Genomic DNA, 24125 nt, shown 5'->3' with positions numbered 1-24125 from the left:
TCGCTTTTTTTCAGCGTAGGTAGTGAACGTGGAGAGAGAGCGAGAGTGTAAGCGCCGAAGGCTCGGCCACGCCGTTGCCGCCCCCAACAAAGATGGCGGCAAAGGAGGCTGCGGGATGACGTAGACGTTAGCACGGACTCGCCCTCTGGGCAATCGGGTTTCCACCCCCTGCTCAAGCCGTCCTCCGCTCTCGGTCTTACGGCATCTGCCTGAGTCCGCTTGACGGCGCCTTTGCGACAGCAGGCCTCGCTTGACGGCGAGGAAGCCGGAAGCGTCTGCCGCCGTCGTCCCCTCCCCGTCCCCGCCCGCCCGGTGCCGCCGGAGGTTGACAGGTCGAGGCGGGGAGGCGGCGGCGGCGGCGGCGGCGGCACAGCCGGGCGCCCGAGACGGAGACTCCATGGGGAACGCTCCGAGTCACAGCAGTGAAGACGAAGCGGCTGCCGCGGGGGCCGAGGGCTGGGGTCCGCACCAGGACTGGGCCGCGGACTCGGGCACGGTCTCCGGCTCGGGCCCCCCGGCACCCGCGCTGCCGCCCGCCGCGGCGCTGCTGGAGCCGGCCCGACTGCGAGAGGCGGCGGCGGCGTTGCGGCCCGCGCCGCCCTGCGAGTCTCTGGTGTCTAGGCACCACGGCGCGCTCTTGCGCTGGCTGGAAGAGCGGCTGGGCCGCGGCGAAGAGTCAGTCACCCTGGAGCAGTTCCGGGAGCTGCTGGAGGCTCGTGGCGCCGGCTGCTCGGGCGAGCAGTTCGAGGAGGTCAGGACCGGCTGGCGACGGCGGGGCGGGGGCGGGGCGGGCGGGGGCGGGCGGGTGTGAGGAGGTGGGCCGTGGCTCTAGACTGGCCCGGCGGGACCCCGTAGGGTGCGGGTTCTGAGAATGGGAGCTCGCAGCGCTCGCATCCAGCCTGTACACCGCGGGGGACGGCTGCGAATCTCTTTAACCTCTACTAGAGGTGTGGAAAGCCTGGACTAGTCCGTCCTTGATCGAAGAGCTCGCCGAGCCCAGATGTCTCTGCGTGTTCTTGTAATACAGACATTTGTGCTGTTGCCTGACGCTGCCCCGACTGCTCTCCGGAGCTTCCTTATCAGGCTCCGGGACGGTTGAAGGGAACGGAGGCCTAGGGATCAAGGGAGTGGCAGTGAAAACCATTCTGTTTTATTGACCGGTGGGAGTTTACAGAGCACCTTCTGAATCCAGTGCGGGCGCCTAACAAATGTGGGAGGAGAATGACATGTACTGGGAAAGCCCACGTTCTAAAAGCCGTTCTCGTCACACAAAAACCAGCTTTTCCAAAATACACATTTGTTCTTAGATAGTAAGACTCATTTAAACCTCCGTGCAACCTGAAACTGACAGGCAAATACCAGGTTTCCCGGCAGTACTTGAAATGACACAGTTTTGGGCATAATCACTAACATCATCTCTGTTAAATCGCGAACAGCGAATTGATACGGCAACACAATATTTTTTTCTCGGAAGGGGTGTTAGGAATTACTTGTACATTTCATTTTACAGTTAAAAAGAGAGCTGATCCAGGGTCTCCCACTGACTCATTGGCAACCTAAGACCTAGCACTCAGATCCCTTGATTTGTTTGCTGCTTTGTCTTATGTCCCACTGCCTTCTTCTTGGGACCCTATTTCTTTAACTCCACGGTGTTACAACAAAAAGATGCTTAATTTGTGAAGGTGCGTAAGCCGTGTAGAATCTTCAGTGTCAGTGAAGGGTGAGCATATAAAGCAGTAAACTGACAGGTGCTTGTAATGCCGTTTTAAAAAGTGATGTGCACTTTACAGCCAGAGGCCTTTAAAATACTTTAAGAATGTTTTCCTGTAGGGGCGCCTGGGTGGCTCAGTCGGTTAAGCGACTGCCTTCGGCTCAGGTCATGATCCTGGAGTCCCGGGATCGAGTCCCGCATCGGGCTCCCTGCTCGGCGGGGGGTCTGCCTCTGACCCTCTTCCCTCTTGTGCTCTCATTCTCTCTCTCAAATAAATAAATGAAATCTTAAAAAAAAAAAAAAGAATGTTTTCCTGTATATGGTCAGAATTAAGATAATAGGGTTTGTATGTTTCTTATATTTTCTTTTAAAAAATACCTGTAAGACATCCCAGTTCTTGAAGATGTGGTCATACTAGTTAGTGAAGGGTCTCCATCTATATATATTAATTCCAAGAGTCCGCGTAATGCTTCACTTTCTAGCTCTGGGTGTATTAACAGAAAATGAAGGGGCGCTAGAAAGAGCTGTGTAGATCTGTTGAAGGAGTTGGCCCATTTCCAAATTGTCCGGAAGAGAATGGAGAGAAACAGTATTTACACTGAGAGTGTCTGACAGGACTAGAGCTTCAAGCAGAGGTGACAGGAGTCCTTTTTTAAAAAAATACTTTATTTATTTACTTAGAGAGAGAGAGAGAGAGAGAGAGAGCATGGGCAGAGGGAGGGGCAGAGGGAGAAGCAGACTCCCCGCCGAGCCGGGAGCCCGATGCGGGGCTCGATCCCGGGACTCCAGGATCATGACCCGAGCAGAAGGCAGTCACTTAACCAACTGAGCCACCCAGGCGCCCCATGATTTTATTTATTTGAGAGAGAGAGAATGAGAGAGAGCACATGAGAGGGGGGAGGGTCAGAGGGAGAAGCAGACTCCCCGCAGAGCAGGGAGCCCGATGCGGGGCTCGACCACAGGACCCTGGGATCATGACCTGAGCCGAAGGCAGACGCTTAACCAACTGAACCCCCAGGCGTCCAAGGCCAAGAAGTCCTTAGGTGTGGTCCAGAAATCACTCAAGGGTTATGATATTTTTCATTGGGCAAATATTTGTTGGGCATATACTGAGTACCAGGCACCTGGATGACAGTGGACAAAGCAGATACTTGCTCTTAAAGAGTGTGTGGTACTGAAGGAGACTCACGTGAACCCAGCAACTATAGGTATAGTGAGTATTAGCCAAAGGAAAGTGTAAGGGAAAATATAGCAGGAGGATTTAACCTTACCTAGGAAGTCAAGGAAAACTTACCTGGAAAGTCACATTTCAGCTCAGATTCAAAGGGTGATAGATAACAGACGAGGAGCAGAAGGGTTAGCGGTGTTTCAGGGAGAGGGAATTCCATGCACAAGTCAAAGTCCAGAGAATGGAGAATCTGGAAGAATGATGTGATGTATGAGGCTTAGATAAAACTGCTGCAAGGGACAGAAAAGTCAGTGCATCAGTAGTTTAAACAGTAGACAAGTTTCTGGGCGCCTGGGTGGCTCAGTTGGTGAAGCGTCTGCCTTCGGCTCGGGTCGTGATCCCTGGGTCCTGGGATTGAGTCCCACATCAGGCTCCCCGTGCTCTGCGGGGAGCCTGCTTCTCCCTCTCCCTCTGCCTGCCACTCCCCCTGCTTGTGCTCTCTCTCTGTCAAATAAATTAATAAATAAAATCTTTTAAAAAAAATAGTAAACAAGCTTCTTATGAAAAAGTCCAGGTGGGTAGTCCAGGTTTGACATGGCAGTTTCAGTCATCAGGGACCTGGCCCCATCCATCTTGTGCTGTCATCCTCCACAGGCACCTTCTACCTAGTGACCCAAATGATTCCTTCAGCTGTCACTTGTGCATTACAACTGCAGGAAAGGGAAAGGGAAGGAGAGGGCCACACCTCCTTTCTTAAGGGCAGGGCTCACCTCTCATTGGCTCAAGCCCAGTGACATGGCCACACTGAGCTGCAAGGGAGGCTGGGAAAGATTTCTATTCGATGGCCATGTATTTAGCTGAAAAATAAGGATGTGATTACTGAGAAAGAGGAGGACAGATACCAGGTTGCAATAAGTAGTGTAACACACATGGCTAGATCCTTGAATGCAGAAGGAGAAGAGCAAGGCTAGAGAAGTAGGCAGGAATCAGGTCGTGGGGAGTCCTTTGCAGCCTCTGTTATATAGGAGTTTGGAAACTGGAGCAAGGTACATGATGCTGTGGCTGCCTTCTGGGGAGCCGGTTGTAGAGGGGCTAGAGTGGGTCCAAGCAGATCAGTTAGGAAGCTATTACGACAGTTCAGGTAAGAAACTAAGCGGCTTGGGGCTGGGGTGATGGCAGCTAAAATGGCATGAACAATTTTGAGAGCTATTTAGGAAGTAGAATAAGCCCCCTTGAGACTTATGTGTGAGCAGAGGATTAGAAGGGGAAAGGAATTAAGGATGACTCCACCAACATTACTGTCTTAAGCAACTGGAAAGGTGACAGGGCTGTTTATTGAGAACAGAAACTTCTCAGGAAGGGAAGACCTGGAGACAGAAGATGAGTTTGGCTTGGCCATGCTGAGCTTAATGTGTCCATGGGGCAGCTAAGTGGAGGTCTCTCTCAGACTGGGAGTCCTAGGAGAGAAGACTGCTTGAAATACAGTCATCTGTTTGTTCATTGGGTTTTCATGAGAAAATAGCCACATTGTTTCCTCCTAGTGTGACGTGTGTGTGTGTGTGTGTGTGTGTGTGTGTGTGTGTGTGTGTATGTGTGCTTTGTGAGAACTTAAATCCCTTGGAGGTAGTCCGTGGACTGTTGAGCATAGTTAAATCCAGAGGTCGTTCAGCCACTGTAACCAGAGAAATATATGGGAAGAAAAACCTGAGTGGTTGTACCTTTCTGTTATGAAACTCAAAATCACAGTAGTCACACTGTGGCAGAAATAAACATTAAGGAGTCAGAAGCCCAGCAGTCAGAACTGATGACTTGTAAAAGGTTGCAAGTTCGTTATTTTACTTTTGTAAAAATCCCTGGGGCCACCTAGAGCTGTGTCATAGGGTATTAAGTATCCATCCACCAAACTCACAAAATACATGTTTGGAAGTCTTCTTTCACATCTGTATAGCTATCCCCCCTCACTCTCTACAATGTGTTCACATGCCTGGTGTCTAGTGATTTAGGCCAGCCGTGCAAGGCTGGTGGGTGACCCCAGCCACCACACTGAGGATGAGACTGAAGACACGGTAGGGTTCAGGGACTCACTCAAGTAAGATGGGAAAATAAATTCTGGGACTAACACTCTAGTGTGAGTCTTCTGACTCCAAGCCCTGTACCCTTCCTCCTCTAAGGACCTGTTTCTCTGGGATTATTTTTCTTTAGTCTCACCATTTTTCTTTCTTTTTTTTTTTTTTTTTTAGCCTTAATTCTTTAATTTTTCCCTACATGCTAAGGGAGACCTAGCAAGAATAATTCAAATTTGAGAAAAAGCATCATGCATTTTTTCTTGAAGCCTCTTCACCTTTATTAGATTTGGTACGGGGACAGTTGGGGTTGGCCTGATACTGAAATCTGGTGACTTTCCCTTCCTGCTGGTTAGCACTTGCTAGTTGAAGAGAGCAGGTCTGTCTGCATGTGAAGGCTTAGCCAGGGTTTGAAAAGCCGATTGGGATAACTCACAGTGGTTGTCCTGTCCGTAAGTATGGAGTAATTATGTGGAGAAATGTCCGAGAAGATAAGTATTAGCCATATATGTGATTCGTGCTCTAAAATAAGTCTGTCCTTTGGTTTGAGTAAGTAGATAATTCTGTGTCTTAGTTAATTTTACACGTAAGCTTGTGAAAACGTATTGTGATACTTCAAGATTAAAGGTTTAGGGGAAATGATAATAAAATGTCTTTATCGCGACTGAAATGATGAGTTTTTTCCCTTCTTTCATTTTATGAGACCCAGCACAGTAGAGCAGGTTACCTTTGGTACACATTATTATTATAATGCCAAGTATTTCCACGTTCTATATGCCTGCTCTTGGGCACCAGATCGGCACTGCCGTCTCTGTCCCCCCAGGTGTCTTGCCTTCACGTTCCCACGACCTTCGTTGTTGGAGGTGGTACCCTAAAGAAGTTGCCGGAGTTGTACTATAGATCAAAGTCTGAAGGTTTATCATTTTATAGTGACATACCTTCTCTCGTGATAGGTGTGGCCCATGGGGAAGGACTCTGGTTTGGTCCTGGGGAGCAGTAGCTACTTGACTTTTATACAGATGAGGAATAGCATTAAAATTAAATACCTGTTTGACACCAGAGATTAGAGAGTCCGTGTTTGTGCTCTCAGTATGCTCTGCTTCCAGAAAATTAGGTAGTGTGTCGGGCAGGAAGAGGTGCTGAACAGAGGATGATGGCAGATGGCTTTCAGGTGGGAATTTGAGAGAAATAGGCCTTATTTTATTAATTTGCCATGCTAGCTCTGGTGCTTCCTTGGTGAAATTCATTAGGCTGTAAAGTCTGCGGGCAGGACCATTATCGTCCACCTACTAACCGCCTCGGCGCAGCTGTGGTAGTAAGTGCGCTGCCCCCACGACCCTCAGGTTGGGTTAGCAGACTGACTCGTTCTCCAGCCTCGTACTTTCTAGTCAATCTGTAACCTCGGAGTAGTAAGGTATTTTTTGATGTTTGGGGAAACGGTTAAATATAGTTATAGTGAAAACTTAAAAAGGGTCTTAGCTTGGTTTAGAGGAAATTTAGAGAAAAATACCATTTGTCATTATCAGGTCAAAAGTTTTAATCAGTTAGTTTAGAATGGCTCTGAGCCCAAAAACTATGCTGATAGAATTATACAGATGTAATTCTCTACCCTCTGAAGACACAGAGTGTGAGAGACTCCTGTCTGTGCGGGAAAGATGAAGCAGGTTACAGACATCACTTGCCCTCAGCTCAGAGCCTGCAGAGACTCCCTATTGCCTGAAGAGTCAAATACGCATTGCTCAGAATGGGCAAGAGCCCACGGGCTGGCCTCATCTGCCTCTGTTCCCCTGCTCGAGCCCTGTGCCCTAGCCAGTGGGACACCTGCCTTGTCCTGTGTGTGGACCTTGTTTCTCTCAGTTCTCCAAGGCTCCCTGACTCGGCACCATCACCCGGTCAGGACCAAGTGTTTCTCGTGGCATGGTTCCAGTGTCTTCTGTATAACTCTGTTTTGGCCCCGCCCTTGAGGCTCTTGTTGCCTGTTTGGCATTGGGAGCGCACTGTCTGGTCTTGTCCTGCCGTTTGGCTGTGAGGCCCCCCCCGCCCACCTGCCTGCGCTGCTCCGGCATACGGAAGGAAGCCTTCAGTGAGCGATGGCCGGTGATGGTGACAGGCAGTGTAGGAGAGAAAGATGCTGGGTGAACTGGAGGTTATTTAGACCCTGTGTGCTTTGCTGTGTTGGGGTTGATGGTATTGGCTTCTCTGGAGAGGAAGAGCTAGAGAGGAAAGGCCACAGCTTTGTTCTACCTTCCCCTGATTTCCAAAATACCACTTCATCATGTCCTGTCATACTGTAGAAACTGCAGTGGCTCCCCATTGCTTTTAGAATCAAATGTTAGGTTAACCTTTAGGCCTGTATACCTTTCCACTCTTATCTCCTGGTGCTTTTTAGCCGGCCACGCCCATTCACAGTTTCTCATACATATGGGGATTTTGTCCTTGGCTCCCTTTACCCCCTTTAGCTCTTTGCTCCATCCTAAGCCCTTATTCCCTTTCAGGGACCACAGAGGAGCGTTTAACAGTAGCATGGAGTTTGGGAAAGGCTTCACCAAACCAGGGCTTGAGAGGCTGGAAGAATTTGCCAGGCAAAGGAAGGAAGGGACAGAGTTGAAAGGTATAGCACAGGGGTGCCTGGGTGGCTCAGTCGTTTGAGCATCTGCCTCTTGATTTCAGCTCAGGTCGTGATTGCAGCGAGGTTGTGAGATCGAGCCCTGTGAAGGACTCTGTGCTCAGTGTGGAGTCTGCTTGGGATTCTCTCTCTCCTCCTCCCTCTGCCCCTCCTCCCCACCTTGCTTGTGCGTTTGCTCTCAAAAAAAAAAAAAAAAAAAGGTATAGTATATGCAGATAAATTGGGGTGAAAGAGTGTGGCAGAGTTTGAGAATGGCACTCCTTTGGCACCTCGTCTAGAGTATGAGTTGGGGGGGGGACCTTAGTAAGCATTGCATGCAACCTGTCCCCTCCCCTTGCCCAATAAAGGAGTCCCTTCTGTAACATCCTGGACAGCTGTGTGGTGAGTCTGTTAACAGTATCAGTGAACTTGCTGTTTTGTATGTCTACCTGTTTCACTGTTCTTCAGCCTGAGTTTCAGACTTGGGCTCTGGGGTCAAACTGCATGTGGGAAAATCCTGGTTCCACCATCCTCAAGCCGTGTGATTAACTCACACAACCACTCTGCATCTCAGCTGTCTCTCCTAAAAGATGCGCATGATAATGGTAGCTACCCTGTATAGTTAGCATGAGGATTCGACGAGTTAGTGCACATAGAGCTCCTAGAACGGTGCCTGGCACACCCTTGCTGCTGTTAGTGGTGTTCTTCTCTGTTGCTCCGGCCCTGCCCTAGGAGGGTTTACTCCGTCTTCTGACAGCCCTTTCAGACATGGAGGTAGCACGGTCTCACAGATGGGTAAACTGAGGCCGTAAGTGGAGAGGTGAGCCTCAGCCAGCAAGTGGCAGGACTGGGACCAGCTCCACATCTCTTATGCAGCTTGTTTCTCCCAGGTTGAACCAGTGTCCAGCCTTTGTATGAAGCCCCATGCATGCGTTCTGCTGCTCTGTGCCCCCGTTCTGGTCTGTGAGGATTTTGGCACATTCTCATGTGTACCGTGGTCTTGATCCCACAGGTGGTTAAGGAGGTTAAGCAGGAATGGTCTGAGCGTTGTCCCGTGTTGCCCTCGGGCTGGGGCAAATGGATGGAAATCTGCAGTCAACCAGTCTCCTTCTCTCTCTTGTCTGCAAGGTGGATCAATAATGGCCTTCTAACGAGATTGTAATAACAGTTCTTCGCAGTTTACTAGGCATAGTCTTGTTTGTGAGACCTTCGAGTCTTCACAACAAGCTATGAGGAAAGGTTGGACAGGAAGAGGGGTTGAGACTTAGGGGCCCAGAGTCTTGTCCCGGGTCTCACAGAGAAGTGGTGAATTTGGCACCATCCTTGCATCCACACTTCCCCTTAGTCTGACTCTGTTACACTTTTTATCTCTTACGTGCTGCGTGCAGAGGGCCTGCACTTGGGTGCTGCCCAAATGGTTATGGTGTAGATGGCAAAGCACATAAGTGGGTGTGGTAGGAAGAGGCCTGAATCAGGAGAGGAGGAGGAAGATACAGCGGCCAGGTTACTGTCTGCATGGAGATGGGTGTTAGCTCCTTGGAAATAGGGGGAATTGCTTTGTTTTTAGAGAGAAGGTCGACTTGCTTCACTTTGCACAGTTAGGGCCAGACCCACTGTATTCAGTTGGGTTTGGGGCCCCATGTTCCAGGCTGTAGAGTTTCAAACTGTTGGGAATATGGTGAGTGTTAACTTGCATGTGAAACATGAAAGAGAATAGAACGGAATAGAAAAGGTCAGGGTACGTTGTATCTGATAAGAAAGTATTACATTGTTTCATGAGACTTTTATATCAGTATCACAGAAATGTATTTCTATTTTATTTTATTTTATTTTATTTTATTTTATTTTATTTATTTGACAGAGAGAGAGAGACAGAGAGATCACAGGCAGGGGGAGTGGCAGAGGGAGAGGGAGAAGCAGGCTCCCCGCGGAGCAGGGAGCCTGACACAGGGCTCGATCCCAGGACCCTGGGGTCATGACCTGAGCCGAAGGCAGATGCTTCACCGACTGAGCCATGCCCCTGAAATGTATTTCTTTCCTTTTTTTTTTTTTTTTTTTTAGATTTTATTTATTTGAGAGAGACAGTGACAGAGATAGAGCGAGCACAAACAGAGGGGAGGGGCAGAGGGAGAAGCAGGCTTCCTGCGGAGCAGGGAGCCTGATGTGGGGTGACAAGGACCCTGGGATCATGACCTGAGCCGAAGGCAGATGCTTCACCGACTGAGCCACCCGGGCGCCCCCCGAGATGTATTTCTTACAGTGGATCAGCCAGTGAGACTTGAGACGCACTGCTCTGAGGTTATGTCAAACTGGAGGGTCCCAGAGGGGACAGCCAGCATGGGAATGAGACTAAAGCCGTAGCAGATAGAGAACTGGCTGAGGGAGACTCGGGGCCTGTTGACCACCATGTTTAGTGATCCGTGGGCTGTTTTGGGGCAGAGGGATAAGATGTGTTCTGAAGCGCCCCATAGGTGGTGACATTAGGGAGACACATTTCCATTCATTATACAGAGAAGAGAGTTGTTGCTGTCAGAACTGGTCAAAAGACATGAGCTTCCCATCACCAATGTGTGTCACAGAGACACTGGAGAAGGAGTTCAAGCCATGCGAAGGCATGTATGTTAAGAGATTGGTAGGTCCATTCCAATTTGAGGGTTTAAATAGATCTGGAATGATCAGTCTTCTCCTCCCTTAATATTCTCCAGTGGCCTCCTGGTACTCTTACTATGCGATGGAGCTCCTCAGCCTGATGGGCCAGGCTCTCTCTATTCTGACTTCTGTCTCTTCGTCTGCTGCCTTGCCTCCGAGCCACACCAAGCAGGAGAGTCCTCGAGGTCATCCATGCACTCTGTGTCCATGCTCACATTCTGGCCCCTCTACGTAGGATGGCTGCCTCATCTCCACATGCTTACAGATTCCTAGTTACTCATTAAAGCTCAGTGCAGGGGTGGTTTTCTCAGGGCCATTTCCCCCGAACGTCCCAGTCCCTTTTGGGCTTCTGGCCTCTGGAGTGTCTGTTAGCTCCTGGCATAGTGGCACATAGTGTAGGATCCCAAATCATACCACAATTCAAATCCAAGTACCATTATTTACTGGTACTAACCTTGTGACCTTGAACAAAATACTTCACCTCTCTGTCCCTCACTAGTAAAAGGGTAGTACCTACCTTTAGGGTTGTTGCGGAAAATAGGAGTTGACCCAGCTGAGGTGCTTGGAGCTCTGCCTGGTGCTTAGTAAATACTCAGTAAATGTTAGGTACTGTAGTTGTTTATGCTGTAGTTCTGTTGTGATAATCATTACACATCACATTGCTACTGTTGGTTTGCACATCCGTCTTTTCCAAGGCTGTGAGGATTTTGGAGGGCAAGGACTGTGCCCTGTTCATTTTAACATGCGCAGAGCCGAGCGCATTCGGGTGTATAGTGGCTGCTTATCAGAGGGTGTTGAGTGAGCGCGTGAGCAAACTGGATTCTGTGAAGTCCTGTAAAACAAGCTAGGTGTTAAGTGTTGGATTTGAAAACCTGTACGTTTCTTTAAAGACAATTTCCAAGCGTGGGAAGTTATATATTTATTTGGTGAAGCTGTTAGCAATGCTGTTCAGACTTTTTTTCACCCAATATGTTTGTTTTTGTTTGTTTGAAAATTCTTTTTATTGTATTCATTAACTATTGATAGATCAACAGAATCTTTTTTTATAATTTTAATGTAATTTATTTTTTTTTAATAAAGATTTCACCTATTTATTTCAGAGAGAGAGAATGAGTGGGGAGGGGCAGAGGGACAAGGAGACTTGCCACTGAGCAGGGAGCCCGATGCGGGGCTCGATCCCAGGACCCTGAGATCATGACCCCAGCTGAAGTCAGACGCCCAACCGACTGAGCCACCCAGGCAGTCCACGAGGCTCCTGCTAAAAGCAGTGGTCCTCCGTGCTCCCGCCCGGGGTTGCCGTCACTCCTCAGCTCCTGCAGCTGGCTCATGAGTGGTTTACCTGTGTATCGCCAGGCAGCATGTGTACATTCCTTCATGAGTTTCCAGTTAGACTTTGTTTTATTCCCACTGCAGAAGGTGAGTCCTCAGTTGACTTTCCCCTTCCTGTCCGGGCCCTCATCCACGTGGGCATCTCCTTTCCTCCCTGCAGATCCTTTCATCTTGGTGTGGAGGTTATTACGGGCTTGTAAATCCCGTACGTGGCTGAGCCATGCAGCGCTCCACGACTGCGACCCCTTTCTTACACAGCTTTGTATTTTCTCTGAGGTTAACAACAGAATTGGTACTTTTCTTGTGCTTACTTTTATGTTCTTCTGTCATTAATTTAACTCCACAGATTCTCTGCCACTTGCCTGAATCTCTTGCAACACATTGGCTGTGTTCAGGCACACGGGAATTCCATCAGACTCACCTTCTCAAGAACCCTCTGATCCGCTTCATTCTGGACCTGGTGTTCTTTAGGTTGTTGGCATCTCCAGCAACCGGGGATTCATTTTCTCTCTAGGTTGGACCCCATTCTTCCCCTTTCTTGGCCTATTCGGTTTTCTGGTGACCGCACCCTCTAGGAGCTTTCTGAATAAGGGAGCATTAACTAGTTTATTTTTTGAGAGCCTTGCATGTGTGAGAATGTCTTTTTCCACTCTCTCACAGTTGGTGGTATTTTGACTGTGTATTAACTACTGGGTTAGAGAGAGTCCCCCCAGAATGTTGAAGGCCCTGCTCCTATTCCAGCTCCCTGTGTAACTGCTGAATCAGCCTCTGATTCCTGACCTCTGACATGGACACTGTGTCTTCTCCCTGGAAGTAGGAACTTCTCTTTCCTCTCCGTGTTATGAAATCTCAATACGATGTGCTTTTATTCACTGCGGAGGGTATTCAGCCTCTTCAATTTCAAAACTCATGTCCTTCAGTTGGAAGAGATTATCTTGGACCGTAAGAATTGTCATTTCCCTCCCTCCTGTTTCTGTGTTTCCTTCTCTGGGACTTGCAGTATTTGGGTATTGGATTCCTGGACTGGTCTCCAGACCGTTTCTTTTCCTCTTGCCTTGCCTAGTTTCCATCACTTTGTCTTTTGCTCTAGTCTCTGGGCACTTTAGTCAATTTATCTTCCAGCCTTTTGAGATTTATCTTCCCAAATCTGTTGTTGAGATTTTCATTTTGCTGTGGTATTTTTAACTTTCAAGAGCTTATAAAAATGTTCTGAATAGACTGTTTTCAGTAATAGTCTCTTGGCCTTTCATGACGATGCAGGGTCCTTTTTTATTAGGTGGTGGTGGTGGCGGCTCCCCAACTCTGAATATACTAAAACCACTAGGTTGTACACCTTAAAAGGGTGAGTTTTGTGATATGTGAATTATACCTCAGTAAGCTGGTATTAAAACTATTTTTTGAAATATTTCTCTGAAGATATTAATGATAATCTTTTTGACATTTTCTTCTCCTCCTTTCTTTTCTCCAAGTTGCCATTTGTGTGTTTCCTATGAAGCCTTTCCTCAAATGTCCAGTTGTCCTGGGCTGGAAACTCCTATTAAAGAGTGGGAGACTAAAGAGGTGGGTTCTCCATGCATCTGGCTGGTGACGCTGAGCCTCACTGTAAGGTGAACGGGTTGGCCCCTTTCATGGGGAGCCCTCCAGTACCGGTGTGTCCAGGTCTGTCCTCATGGGCTTGTCTGGTGCCTCAGTCTCTTGCCTGGAGGGTGTGAGACAGGCTGCTAGCATTCTGGGAGCCCGAGAGGAAGAGTGAGTCTTCTAAACCTTTACCCTGTAAACTCTAGTGCCTGATATTTCCTCGTCCAGAGACTCTGTGCTACTCTCTCTGATGGAATCAACTCCCCAGGCTTCTGATTGGAGAGAGGATCTGGGGATGTCTTATGTTTGTTTGTTTGTTTAATGGAAAATTTTAAACAGAGGAAAGCCGAGATAAGCGTAGAATGATCTCTCTCACGTTCCAGTTCCAATAGGAACCAACTCAAGGCCAGTTTTATTTCATCTAAATCCCACCTACTTTCTCCTCCAAATTATTATTATTTTTTTAAAGATTTTATTTATTTATTTGACAGAGGGAGAGAGAAATAGCAAGGGCAGGAACACAAGCAGGGGGAGTGGGAGAGGGAGAAGCAGGCTTCCCGCGGAGCAGGGAGCCCCATGGCGGGGCTCGATCCCAGGACCCCGGGATCGCGACCTGAGCCGAAGGCAGACGCTTAACGACTGAGCCACCCAGGTGCTCCTCCTCCAAATTATTTTGAAGCAAATCTTTTCCATCCACAAATACTTCATCTATAAAAGTTTCGTTAAATATCTTAAGAGATGAGAACTCTTTAAAAAGTACACAATCCTACTATCACCCTTTCCCTTCAAAACAAAAAACCAATCCCGGGTGATTCCTTAAGGTCAGTATTACAGCCAGTCATTTCTAACTGCTTTTTAAAATAGGCCCCTCATCGATTACCTCCACCCTTGGTGGCGCCCGTGGCCGCCAAGTCCTTGGAAGGCTTTTGGGGTCCTGCAGTGGGGAGCAGCCTGTGTCTCTGCTTTGCACAGCTCCAGCTCAGGGCTCCACTTTCTTGTGGAGGAGTGGCCAGCACTGGGCATCCGTCTGCTTTCCAGCTTCCAAAATGTTGTTGCTGTTGCATCACGTAATGTTCTCTTTGTCTTTGTGCTTAGAAAACAGATCCCTTCATGATACTGTCTTAGTGGGATTTCAGGAGGAAGTAGAGGTAAACGCATTTGTTTGCACACTCCTGATGGCTGGTGGTCCAGCTTGCTCGGAAGCCTTGACGGATGTGGTGGGCGTTCCTTCCCAGAGTCCCTAATCCATCTTTCTACCTCATTGGCAACAGACAAGTCCATCTTCATAATGAGCTTTTCCCTCTAATGTCTTTTTTAATTTTATTTTTATTTATTTACTTTTGTCTTTTTTTTTTTTTAAAGATTTTATTTATTTTTGAGAGAGAGAGAAAGAGCGCACGCACGTGCACAAGCACGAGCGGGGGGAGGGGCAGAGGGAGAAGCAGACTCTCCGCTGAGCAGGGACCCTGATGCGGGACTCCCTCCCAGGACCCTGGGATCATGACCTGAGCCGAAGGCAGAGGCTTCACCGGCTGAGCCACCCAGGCGCCCTAACGTCTTTCTTAAATTAATTAATTAATTAATTTTTATCTTTCCCCTCTAACTTCTGTCTCATGACCTTCGTTTTTGCTGGCCCTTCTTGTGACAGCCCATACCAGGCACCTGTTCTTCACCCTGAAAGCTCATGCTTCTGCATCCATCCTCACGGGCAGTGTCTTCTCTCCATCACGATCTCTTTCCTCTGATCCCTTCCATTTCATTTCTTTTTGGTGGGGAGCTTCCAGACCCAACGCAGCTTCCTGACTGGGTCTAATCAGAGAAGAACAGGGTGATATTTTCTCTCCTTTTGAACATCATCCTTTGAGTGGTGTAGCCTTTGATCCTGTCATTTTTTTGGATAATATTGTCAGGTTGAGGAAATGCAAAGAGAATGCTTTGTCTTTCCCTCACACATTGCTCTAAACTCTGTCCCCCAGCCTGCATTTATGCCCATGGTTTTTGGACCTGAGTGTAGGAATTTGCTATGTTCCTTTTAAACACTGTGTTTAGAGGTCTGTGGTGGAAATCGGGGTACTCGTGTCAGTCATGAAACCTCAGTGGGACATCTCCATATTCCACAAAGAGGGAAATAAGGAAAAGGCAGGAGTTTTAAGGGAGAGAGAGGATTACTTAGAAAAGAAGGTGGGAGACTCCTGAAGTATTTCGTGGTGAGGGATGTCTGTGAGTGAGTGAATCAGCAGGAAGAGAGAAGCCACTGATCCGGGAGGGACTGAGATCTGGGGAGACAGGGCAGTCGCCAGGTGAGGAGAGTCTTGTAGAACATGGGAGGAGCCGGCGTCAGGGACACAGGAGAGGGTGACGACGCGGGTTCAAAAGCAGTCTAATGTGCTTTCATTGTATTGGACTCTGTTCAGATGCTGCTTAGTCCAGACAGCAGCCTGTGAGTTTGGTAATATTTGCTCCATCTTTCAGATCAAGGAGCTAAGGCTTCTGGAGGTAAAGGAATGTGTGGGTAGTCATATAGCCGGTTAGTGACAGAGCAGGATTCAAACCAAATCCCACACTGTACCCACTTCCCCAGATGGCCCAATACTGGCAGGGAGCAAGCTCGATTATGGCTAAAGGTTAGTGAAAACAGAGCGGTGGCATAGATAAGTATCCAGTTAGGTCTTGTGTCCAAAGAGTGCTTGAAAGGAAAAGCCCTGCTAAACCTGAGGTGCTACTCTGAGCCCAGTCTCCCACTCTAGCTTTCTATCTGGCTCTCTGTAACTTGCTGGAAAATGTTGCACTGCTTGCTTCCTGAAGTTATTTGGGAGAAGGGGATTAATCTCTTGAAAGAGAGATGAGATGATAAAATTGCGTGTATATGAAGTAATACGTGTACACATACATTCTGCAAAACACAGTGAGTTACTGTCCTGAATTTGATTGTTCTCTGAATGATGCAAATGGACTCTTTGCCCAACTACCACAGGGCACTGGCAGCAACAAAGTGTCCAGATTTGGAACAGACGTGATTATATTGCATCTCTTATGTTGTAGGCCTTTGCCCAGTTTGATGCAGAGGGCGATGGTACCGTCGATGCTGAGAACATGTTGGAGGCCCTCAGGAATTCCAGTGGAGCTAATCTCCAGGGGGAATTAAGCCACATCATCAGACAACTGCAGGCCTGTTCTCTTGTCCCAGGTAAGGCTCTCACCTGAGTGCTGAAGGCCAGAGAGTGCTAGCGTAGGGCCAGGTTGAACTTTGCTGTCCTATGGGTTGTAATTAGGTAAGGTGAGGGCCCCGTGAGATAAATGTTCTTCTCCAGGAGTCTCTATTAAGCACAGGAACTGACTCAGTCCGTGCAATCATCTCCTTGGGTCCCCAGGACCGTGATGCTTGAGCAGTTCTACCATTTTTGTGAACTTTTGTTGTGAGCCTACCTTCCTTAGTGGATCTCTCTATTTCACTCTCTCAAGAAGCTGTCCCTGGCTCCTGGTTCTCTTAGCATCGTGCATTTGTCTTTTGCCTCATGTCACCACCATAATTAATTAATTACCCACTTATCTGTAAATGTCTGTCTTTACTCCTACACTGTGAGCTCCATGAGGATAGCGGCCTTTTCTTTCTGCTGTGTCATCACATTTAACACATTTTGGGTATATGGTAGGCACCCAGTGGGTTTTTTTGTTTGTTTGTTTTGTTTTACTAGAAAGCTATCGCTCAGAAATTTAAGTAATAATATAAGTAGCGTACAAATTAAGTAATACTTCTTCTACATTGTACCTATGAACAAACTTTGTGTTTTTGTATGGTTTCTTCTGGGGACTCAGAAGACAGATTCAAAGTTAAATTACCCTCCTCTTTTTCCAGTGAGAAAACAATTGAGTTTTTGAGAGGAAAAAACTTTGCATATCACCCTTTTAGCCTCAGCTTATCTCAGAACTTTCCTGCTCTGCATTCGGGGTCCTACTACTTAGCACGGAGCCTGGCAAGAACAGCGGTGGAGGCAGGTAGAATTGGTAGATACGTAGATGTGAATCTGATGGCCCTTGACCTCTCTGGCTTAATGCGGAGGCTGTGCTGAGCTAGGGAAGGATGACGTTTGTGTATTAGTGAAGAATGCACATTTTCATTCTTCCTTAAGTTGTCTTTAATTATGTCATCTTTATAGAGCGTTGTAAGTAGTCCAGACATGTGAACTTTTTCCTACTCTCACGGCAGTTAAAATTATGCTTTGGATTACGTTTAGCTAAAGTGTATCTTGGCATTTACGTATCGCTCCCGCTTTTGCACTACCAGCACATGGGAAGCATCAGGAGCTTTACGTGGACACCTCAAACAGATGTTTGGGAGGGGAGGAATGGGGTGGAGATCAGGGAACCCACCCAAGATAATACTTACTGCATTGTTGCTCTGGCGAGATTAGGTGAGAAAAACGCGGGGTTCGGATCCCGAGGTGTTTATGTACCAGAGCTGTGACTGGGACGTTCTTGTCAAAATTTTCTGTCACCGCTCAGTTTAAAAGAAATTGCTTTATCACAGTCCTAGCCTGAAACTTGGTAAGCTGGGCTAGCCTGGCTCCTGGGATTTGTTTCCTCGTCCCTCTTTCCAGCCGAGATTGGAACTTGTCCCTTTCTTACCCTATCGTGCTGGTGCTCAGTGTTTGCCAGACTTGTATGACTTCCCATTAGAAGAGGCTGTCTGTGTTCTCCCATGCATCCTGAGCACACGGGTGCTCCATCAGCCATGTCCTCACGTGAAGGTGGGGCTGCTGTGGGGTCTGCCAACGGGAGAAAAACTGTATGAGGAGGGTGAGGGGTGGCACGGACTTTTGAGTCTTGGGGAAATTGAACTGGTGTCTCCAGGGTTTGCCTGGGCGGGGCGGGGGGGTGGGGCGTCATCAAAATGGGGTGCTTCCAACACACAGTCTCTCCTCAGCCTCATGTTCTATCTTGAAAGTCAGTGCGAAGTCTCATTCTAGAATATAACCTGTGTGTTTTACACTTAAAGTAATTTCTCCTAAGACTTCTGGAGCCTTGTTCCAGGTGCTGCTTCGATGGGGTGTTCTGTTTGTGAAAGCTCATCAAGCGGTACACTTATACTGTAGGTGCTTTTCGTTAGGTCTGTCGCGACTCATTAGAAAGCACACAGAAGAGAAATGCCCCCAAACCTACAAGTGTATTTGAGCTCCAAGAAAAGCTGTTGCGTTTACACTCTCCCTTCTTCACACTGGGTTATGGGTACCTTGGTTCCAGGCATATGTATTGTCGGTTATGATGGGTCGTGAAAGGGTTTTAAACGGGTAGACGTTGTGTTTGTAGGATTACTTGGGTTAATGCCAGACAAAGGGCAGCCAGGAGAGCCACTCAGGAAATCTGGGTGGGTCAGTGTGAACAGGAGATGTTGACGCCAGGGCCTGGGCAGTGGCCAGAGGGATGGGCAGAGTGGGCAGACTCCAGGGAGCCGCCCTGGAGAGAACGTGGAGCCCGGGAGGAGCACCTGGGGCAGAGCCTTGTGCATTGTGAGATGCCGCCGGGGACTATGGTCAGGGTGGTGGCTGCGTCATCATTATCGTGGTCTCATGTAGCTTAGTATATAAAAGCAGTTACACTTTTACTTTCTAATGTGATAAACTTGATTCCTAGTCCACATTCTATATACAAAATTGTATAAAAACTTCTGGTCAGTATTTCAGTGCTTATACATTTTTTAAAGCTTGGATTGAAACAAACAATCATTTATTGTAAGTCTTCTAAAATTCTATTAAACTAAAATGAAATTAAAATTTTTTTAAGATTTTATTTTGAAGTAGTCTCAACAACCCAACATGGGGCTCAAACTCACAACCCTAAGGTCAAGAGGCTCATGCTCCACCAACTGAGCCAGCCAGGTGCCCCAAAATTAATGTTTAAATTGAGGTTACCACTGGTTCAGTTCTCATTTCTTTTCTTGTCTTTTTTTTTTTTTTTTTTTTTTTAAATAGGCTCCATGCCCAGCATGGAGCCCAGTGTGGGGCTTGAACTCATGACCCTGAGGTCAAGACCTGAGCTGAGATCTTAAGAGTCGGCCACTTAAACGACTGAGCTACCCAGGCACTCCAGCCACTGGTTCATTTCTTAAAACTTGTTTAGATTTTTAAATGATTAAAGCTGAAAATACTGGGGCGCCGTTAAGCATCTGCCTTCGGCTCAGGTCATGATCCCGGGGTCCTGGGATCGAGCCCCGCATTGGGCTCCCTGCTCCACAGGAAGCCTGCTTCTCCCTCTCCCACTCCCCCTGCTTGTGTTCCCTCTCTCACTGTCTCCTTCTCTCTGTCAAATAAATAAATAAAATCTTTTTTAAAAAAACTGAAAATATCAATGAAGGTTATTTTTTTTTTTTAAGATTGTAATTTATTTTTCAACAGAGAGAGACACAGAGAGAGAGGGAACACAGGCAGGGGGAGTGGGAGAGGGAGAAGCAGGCTTCGTGAGGAGCAGGGAGCCCAGTGTGGGGCTCCATCCCAAGATCCTGGGATCATGACCTGAGCCGAAGGCAGACGCTCAATGACTGAGCCACTCAGGCACCCTCAATGAAGATTCTTAATGGCTGCTTTTAATTCAGCCAATTCAGAGAGGCCACCAGGCAGGGGGTGTGGGAACACTATTGTGGTGGGTTCCTAAAAACCAAAAATGGGTTTTGTCTGCCTAGGTTTCATAGACATCTTTTCAGAGTCCAAGGAGGGCCTGGGTGTGCACGCATCCCTGATCCTGCGCTTCCTACACCGCAACCGGCTCTCCGGCACGGCTGTCCCCTGCCCCATGCTGGACCACTGCGGGAACGTGTGCTCCATGAGGGCTTCCGTTCTGAAGGAGTCCTTGGATCAGCTGCTCCAGAGAGAAAAGGGTACGTGTACCCACGTGGTGGGGGCTCCTCAACACGTTCCACATGCCGTAGCAGCCAGCCCTTCTCCCTGCCTTCATCTCTGAAAGCCAGCCTGCCTGCTTTCCCTCCTTCCTTCCCTCCTTCCCTCCTCCCTCCCTTCCCTTCCCCTTCCCCGTCCCCCTTCCCTTCCCTCCTTCCCGCCTTCCTTCCTTCCCACAACTGGCCTCTCGTCGTCGTCGTCGTCATTCAGGTCTCATTACTTCATCTAATTAACGCCCCCATTCCCCATCACTCCCCCTTCTGGTCACCATCACCTTTGTAGGTTTAATGTTCTAAATGGCACTTATTATTTGAAATTGTAACATTATTATTTCTCTCCGTTTTGTCTGCCTTGTTCGTGTCATTATCCTTAGCACTCGAAACTCTGCCTGCCACATAGTAGGTACTCTGTGAGTAGTAGTTGAGTCAAGGAGGAAAGCCACCACACACCGTGTAGACTCACTCAGGTCCGTGGAACACAGAGTCCGGAAAGAGACTCAAGTGCGTGTGGGAATATAGTACCAGATAGAGTCAGCATTACAAATGGATGGAAAGGTGAATTAAGTCAACAAGTGAGGTCAGGGCAACTGGCCAGCCATTTGGAGAAAAAAATAAAACCAGATTCTTAACCCATTCCATTCACTGAAACAAATTTCAGGTGGATCGAAAAGTTCAACTGTAAAGAAACTGAAGTGCTAGAAGAGAGTAGTCCCACTCTGCACAGCTCCTGCCACAGGGACCTGGCTAAGCAAGATGTGAGACTCAGAAACTATCAGAGATTAATAAATTAGACTTTATGCAAACTGAAAGGTCTGTATAGCAGAAAATAGAAGCAGAGTCAAAAGACGAATGAGGGCGCCTGGGTGGCTCAGTCGGTTAAGCGACTGCCTTCGGCTCAGGTCATGATCCTGGAGACCTGGGATCGAGTCCCACATCTGGCTCCCTGCTCCGAGGGGAGTCTGCTTCTTCCTCTGACCCTCCTCCTCTCATGCTCTCTCACTCTCTCTCTCTCTCAAATAAATAAATAAAATCTTTAAAAAAAAAAAAGACGAATGATATCCTAGGGAACAAAAATATATTTTGTAACGTGTTAGGACAGACTGAATTTTTTTTACTAACTCTGACCTTGGGCACTTACTTAACTTTCTGTGCCTTGGTTTCCTCGTCTCTGAACTGAATTAGTACGTAGAAAACATACAGAGAAGTGCCCGGCTCACAGTACACAGCACCTGTTACGTGTGCGTGGATCTACGTCCTGTGACATACAAACCGGCGAGAAGGCTTGGGACCCAGCAGAAAGTTAGATGAGGGTAGGATGGGGCCGCTCTCAAAAACACAAGTGGCTTACAAAGTCTCACACATATTTAAAGAAATGTCCACTGAAACTGTAAGATACCCTTTTCTTCTCTTAGTGTGGTTTTGCAAATATATCAATGAATTAAGTATTTTACTATAGTGAGCTCATGGAGCAACCCTTGGCCAATTTCTGCTTTATAAGGGTTTTTTGGAAGGAGATTTTAAGGAATACTTACTTTTCTAGGACCAAAGTACCAAGCATATTTATGTTAGATATTTTAAATGACCCTTTATTTCTCTTTGTGAAAGAGATGTCATGTGATAGAATCTGGTGTTCCCTGCAGAAAGTCCTGGAGATCTAACCAGAAGCCCAGAGATGGACAAACTTAAGTCAGTAGCAAAGTGCTACGCTTACATAGAAGCATCCTCCAACCCGGCAGACATCGACAAGATGACAAATGGAGAAACGTCCTCCTACTGGCAGTCAGATGGCAGTGCCCGCTCACACTGGATTCGGTGGGTGCTAGAACAGCGGTTGGTGAGAGCCCAGAAAAGGACCTGCTTGCTTTCTCGTACCTCATCAGTGTGGTCACAAATTAGCTTCTGAAGTTTAGAATGTTTTCTACTTCCCTGCCTGGTTGTTTTCTTATTGGAAGTGACTATCTGTGGAGACGTCTGAAGAATCAAGTAAAAAGAATCACATGAAATCATGCTGCCTGCTTCATGTATTCATGAACGTAGGTAGTCATTTTGCCTGCGTTGTGTATTCATGAACGTGGATAGTCATGCTCCCTGTGTCGTGTATTCGTGAACATGGGTAATTCCTGCACTTGGTACTTAAGGGAGAAAGAGTATTTGACTGATATTTTATCATACTGATTTCAGATCTTTTCCACTAGTTTCTCAGGAAAATTAACATCACAAGGGGCAAGTACTTTTCTTACATCAGATGTGATTTTACTTTTTAAGATCCTTTGTGTGCATTAAAAAAAATCTGTATGCACCTCTCTTTTTGCCAGTTTGGCAGAGGAGGAGGGGATGGGATGAGCAGGAACCCTGGGGTAGAGTTGGCGGCCGTAAGCTGGTATTTCTAGAAGTTCTGAAGCTGCCATCTAAAGTTTCACCTGTCTCTTCGGAGAATGGGCTGATTCAATTGGTGGAGATAGAAATAATCGTCTTGTTCTCTCACGGGGAGTATATGTGACCTTTAGCCATCTAATTTATAGAAGAGGGAGTATATTCAGTTCTTCAGATGAGGTTTAGAATTTGCTTCTTGCAGGTCAAGCGGTCTTTTTAGGGTGTTCATGTTGTACTTTCCTGCCTGTACTGATGGCTTAAAAGGAAATTTAAGGTTAACCTTGAACCGAAAGGAATTTTAGAGACACAGGGAGGTCGTTAAGGACTTTTCCAGTTGGTTGCTCTTAGGAGAGAGTGTCTGATGGTATCAAATACAAGCCTGCAGAGATGGGACTCGTGGGCGCTGCCAGCTTCGCCCCTATACACACTTGTCGTTTGTGCTCCCCGTGTTTTCCAGCTTAAAAATGAAGCCAGACGTCGTGCTCCGGCACCTGTCCATCGCGGTGGCTGCCACTGACCAGAGCTACATGCCGCAGCAGGTGACAGTGGCTGTGGGGAGGAGTGCCAGCGATCTTCAGGACGTCCGCGACGTGCACATTCCCAGCAATGTCACTGGCTATGTGACACTGCTGGAAAATGCCAACATCAGTCAGCTCTGTGAGTCAGCCACGAGGCAGCTTGCCTTCTGATTTGGGGAGTGGGAGGGGCGGAGAGGGATCGTTTTTAGTGGGAGGACCTCTACAGTGGAGAAACTGTCGGATTTTCTTGGGAGGTCTGATTTGCTTCTCATGCTCATGGGAGTAGCCATTATTTCGTCTCTGTGGTGTTCCGTAGAAAGTTATAGGAGCCCTTTTTAATGAAAAATATTTTATTCTTGTTTCCTTATTAGAAAATTAGAAAAATATAGATAAACAGAAATTATTCAAAATCCCACTACCCAAGGGATTGTCACTGTGACTATGTTAGTGTGGATCCTTCCAGATCTTTGCTTGTTAGTGTGTGTGTGCGTGCGCGCGTGATCCGTGAGCGTGCACACACTCGTGGCTTAAAATAAAACGTAGCGTTGTGCATGTGTATTCACAAAATGTAACGTGTATCTGTATACATATTTACAAAACGGCGATAGTCTTTCCATGCTGTTGTGTAAAATGTTTTAGCGTATTGCAGACCAGGTGTTCTTGCACACCTTTACTTAGCGATGTAAGAACATGCCTTAATTTTAACCAGCCCTTTATTCCTGGACATGTACGTTGTTTCCATTTTTATACTAGTATGACCTTGCTTCACACCTAGCATTTTGGAAATAATCACAATTCTGTGATTTCTTTCCAGGCTTTTTTCATTCAGGGAGCCGGGATGCTTCATGTTTTGTCTCATTTCTCCTAATGCTTTCCTGGGCCAAAAGAAGTGTCCTTACTTTGCTCAGAGGAACTGAGGCCTAGGGAGGTAGCGTCTTTGTGTCTCGTGCCTGGGCAAAGCGGTAGTTAAGCTCCTGGAGTAGACGCTCCTTTCTCTTAGCCGTGTCCTCTTCAACTTGTCACCTCCTCCTCTCCAGCCCAAACAAGGGATTGTGACAGCTCTTAAAAGGGGATCATGCCTGTGTTGTCATCTATTTGGACTTGATTATTAAACATAAATTCTCACAACTGCTGTGAGGCAGCAGCTCTTTAAATCAAAATTTCAGAACCCCAGCAAAAATTCTAGAAATTTTCTTACCATGTATTTAATCAGGATTTAAAAAATGGTCTTTGTGTTAATTT

At 47.3% G+C, this 24125-nt stretch overlaps 1 protein-coding gene across 1 annotated transcript in view; it reads left to right on the top strand.

Moving 5' to 3' along the window:
* Window positions 1-331: 331 nt before the first annotated feature.
* ZZEF1 (zinc finger ZZ-type and EF-hand domain containing 1) overlaps window positions 332-24125 on the top strand; it is a 104204-nt gene continuing 80410 nt past the window's right edge. The window contains exons 1-5 of the mRNA XM_044921780.1: window positions 332-751; window positions 16146-16290; window positions 19780-19974; window positions 21633-21804; window positions 22823-23022. Of these exons, the coding sequence (XP_044777715.1) occupies window positions 398-751; window positions 16146-16290; window positions 19780-19974; window positions 21633-21804; window positions 22823-23022 (1066 nt within the window). The 5' untranslated portion in view covers window positions 332-397. The remainder of the gene's footprint in view (window positions 752-16145; window positions 16291-19779; window positions 19975-21632; window positions 21805-22822; window positions 23023-24125) is intronic.

The sequence above is a fragment of the Neomonachus schauinslandi genome, chromosome 15 (assembly GCF_002201575.2).
Source record: "Neomonachus schauinslandi chromosome 15, ASM220157v2, whole genome shotgun sequence".
Lineage (NCBI taxonomy): Eukaryota > Metazoa > Chordata > Mammalia > Carnivora > Phocidae > Neomonachus > Neomonachus schauinslandi.
Note: the sequence above shows the minus strand (reverse complement) of the source record. Positions and strands in the feature narration are given on the sequence as shown.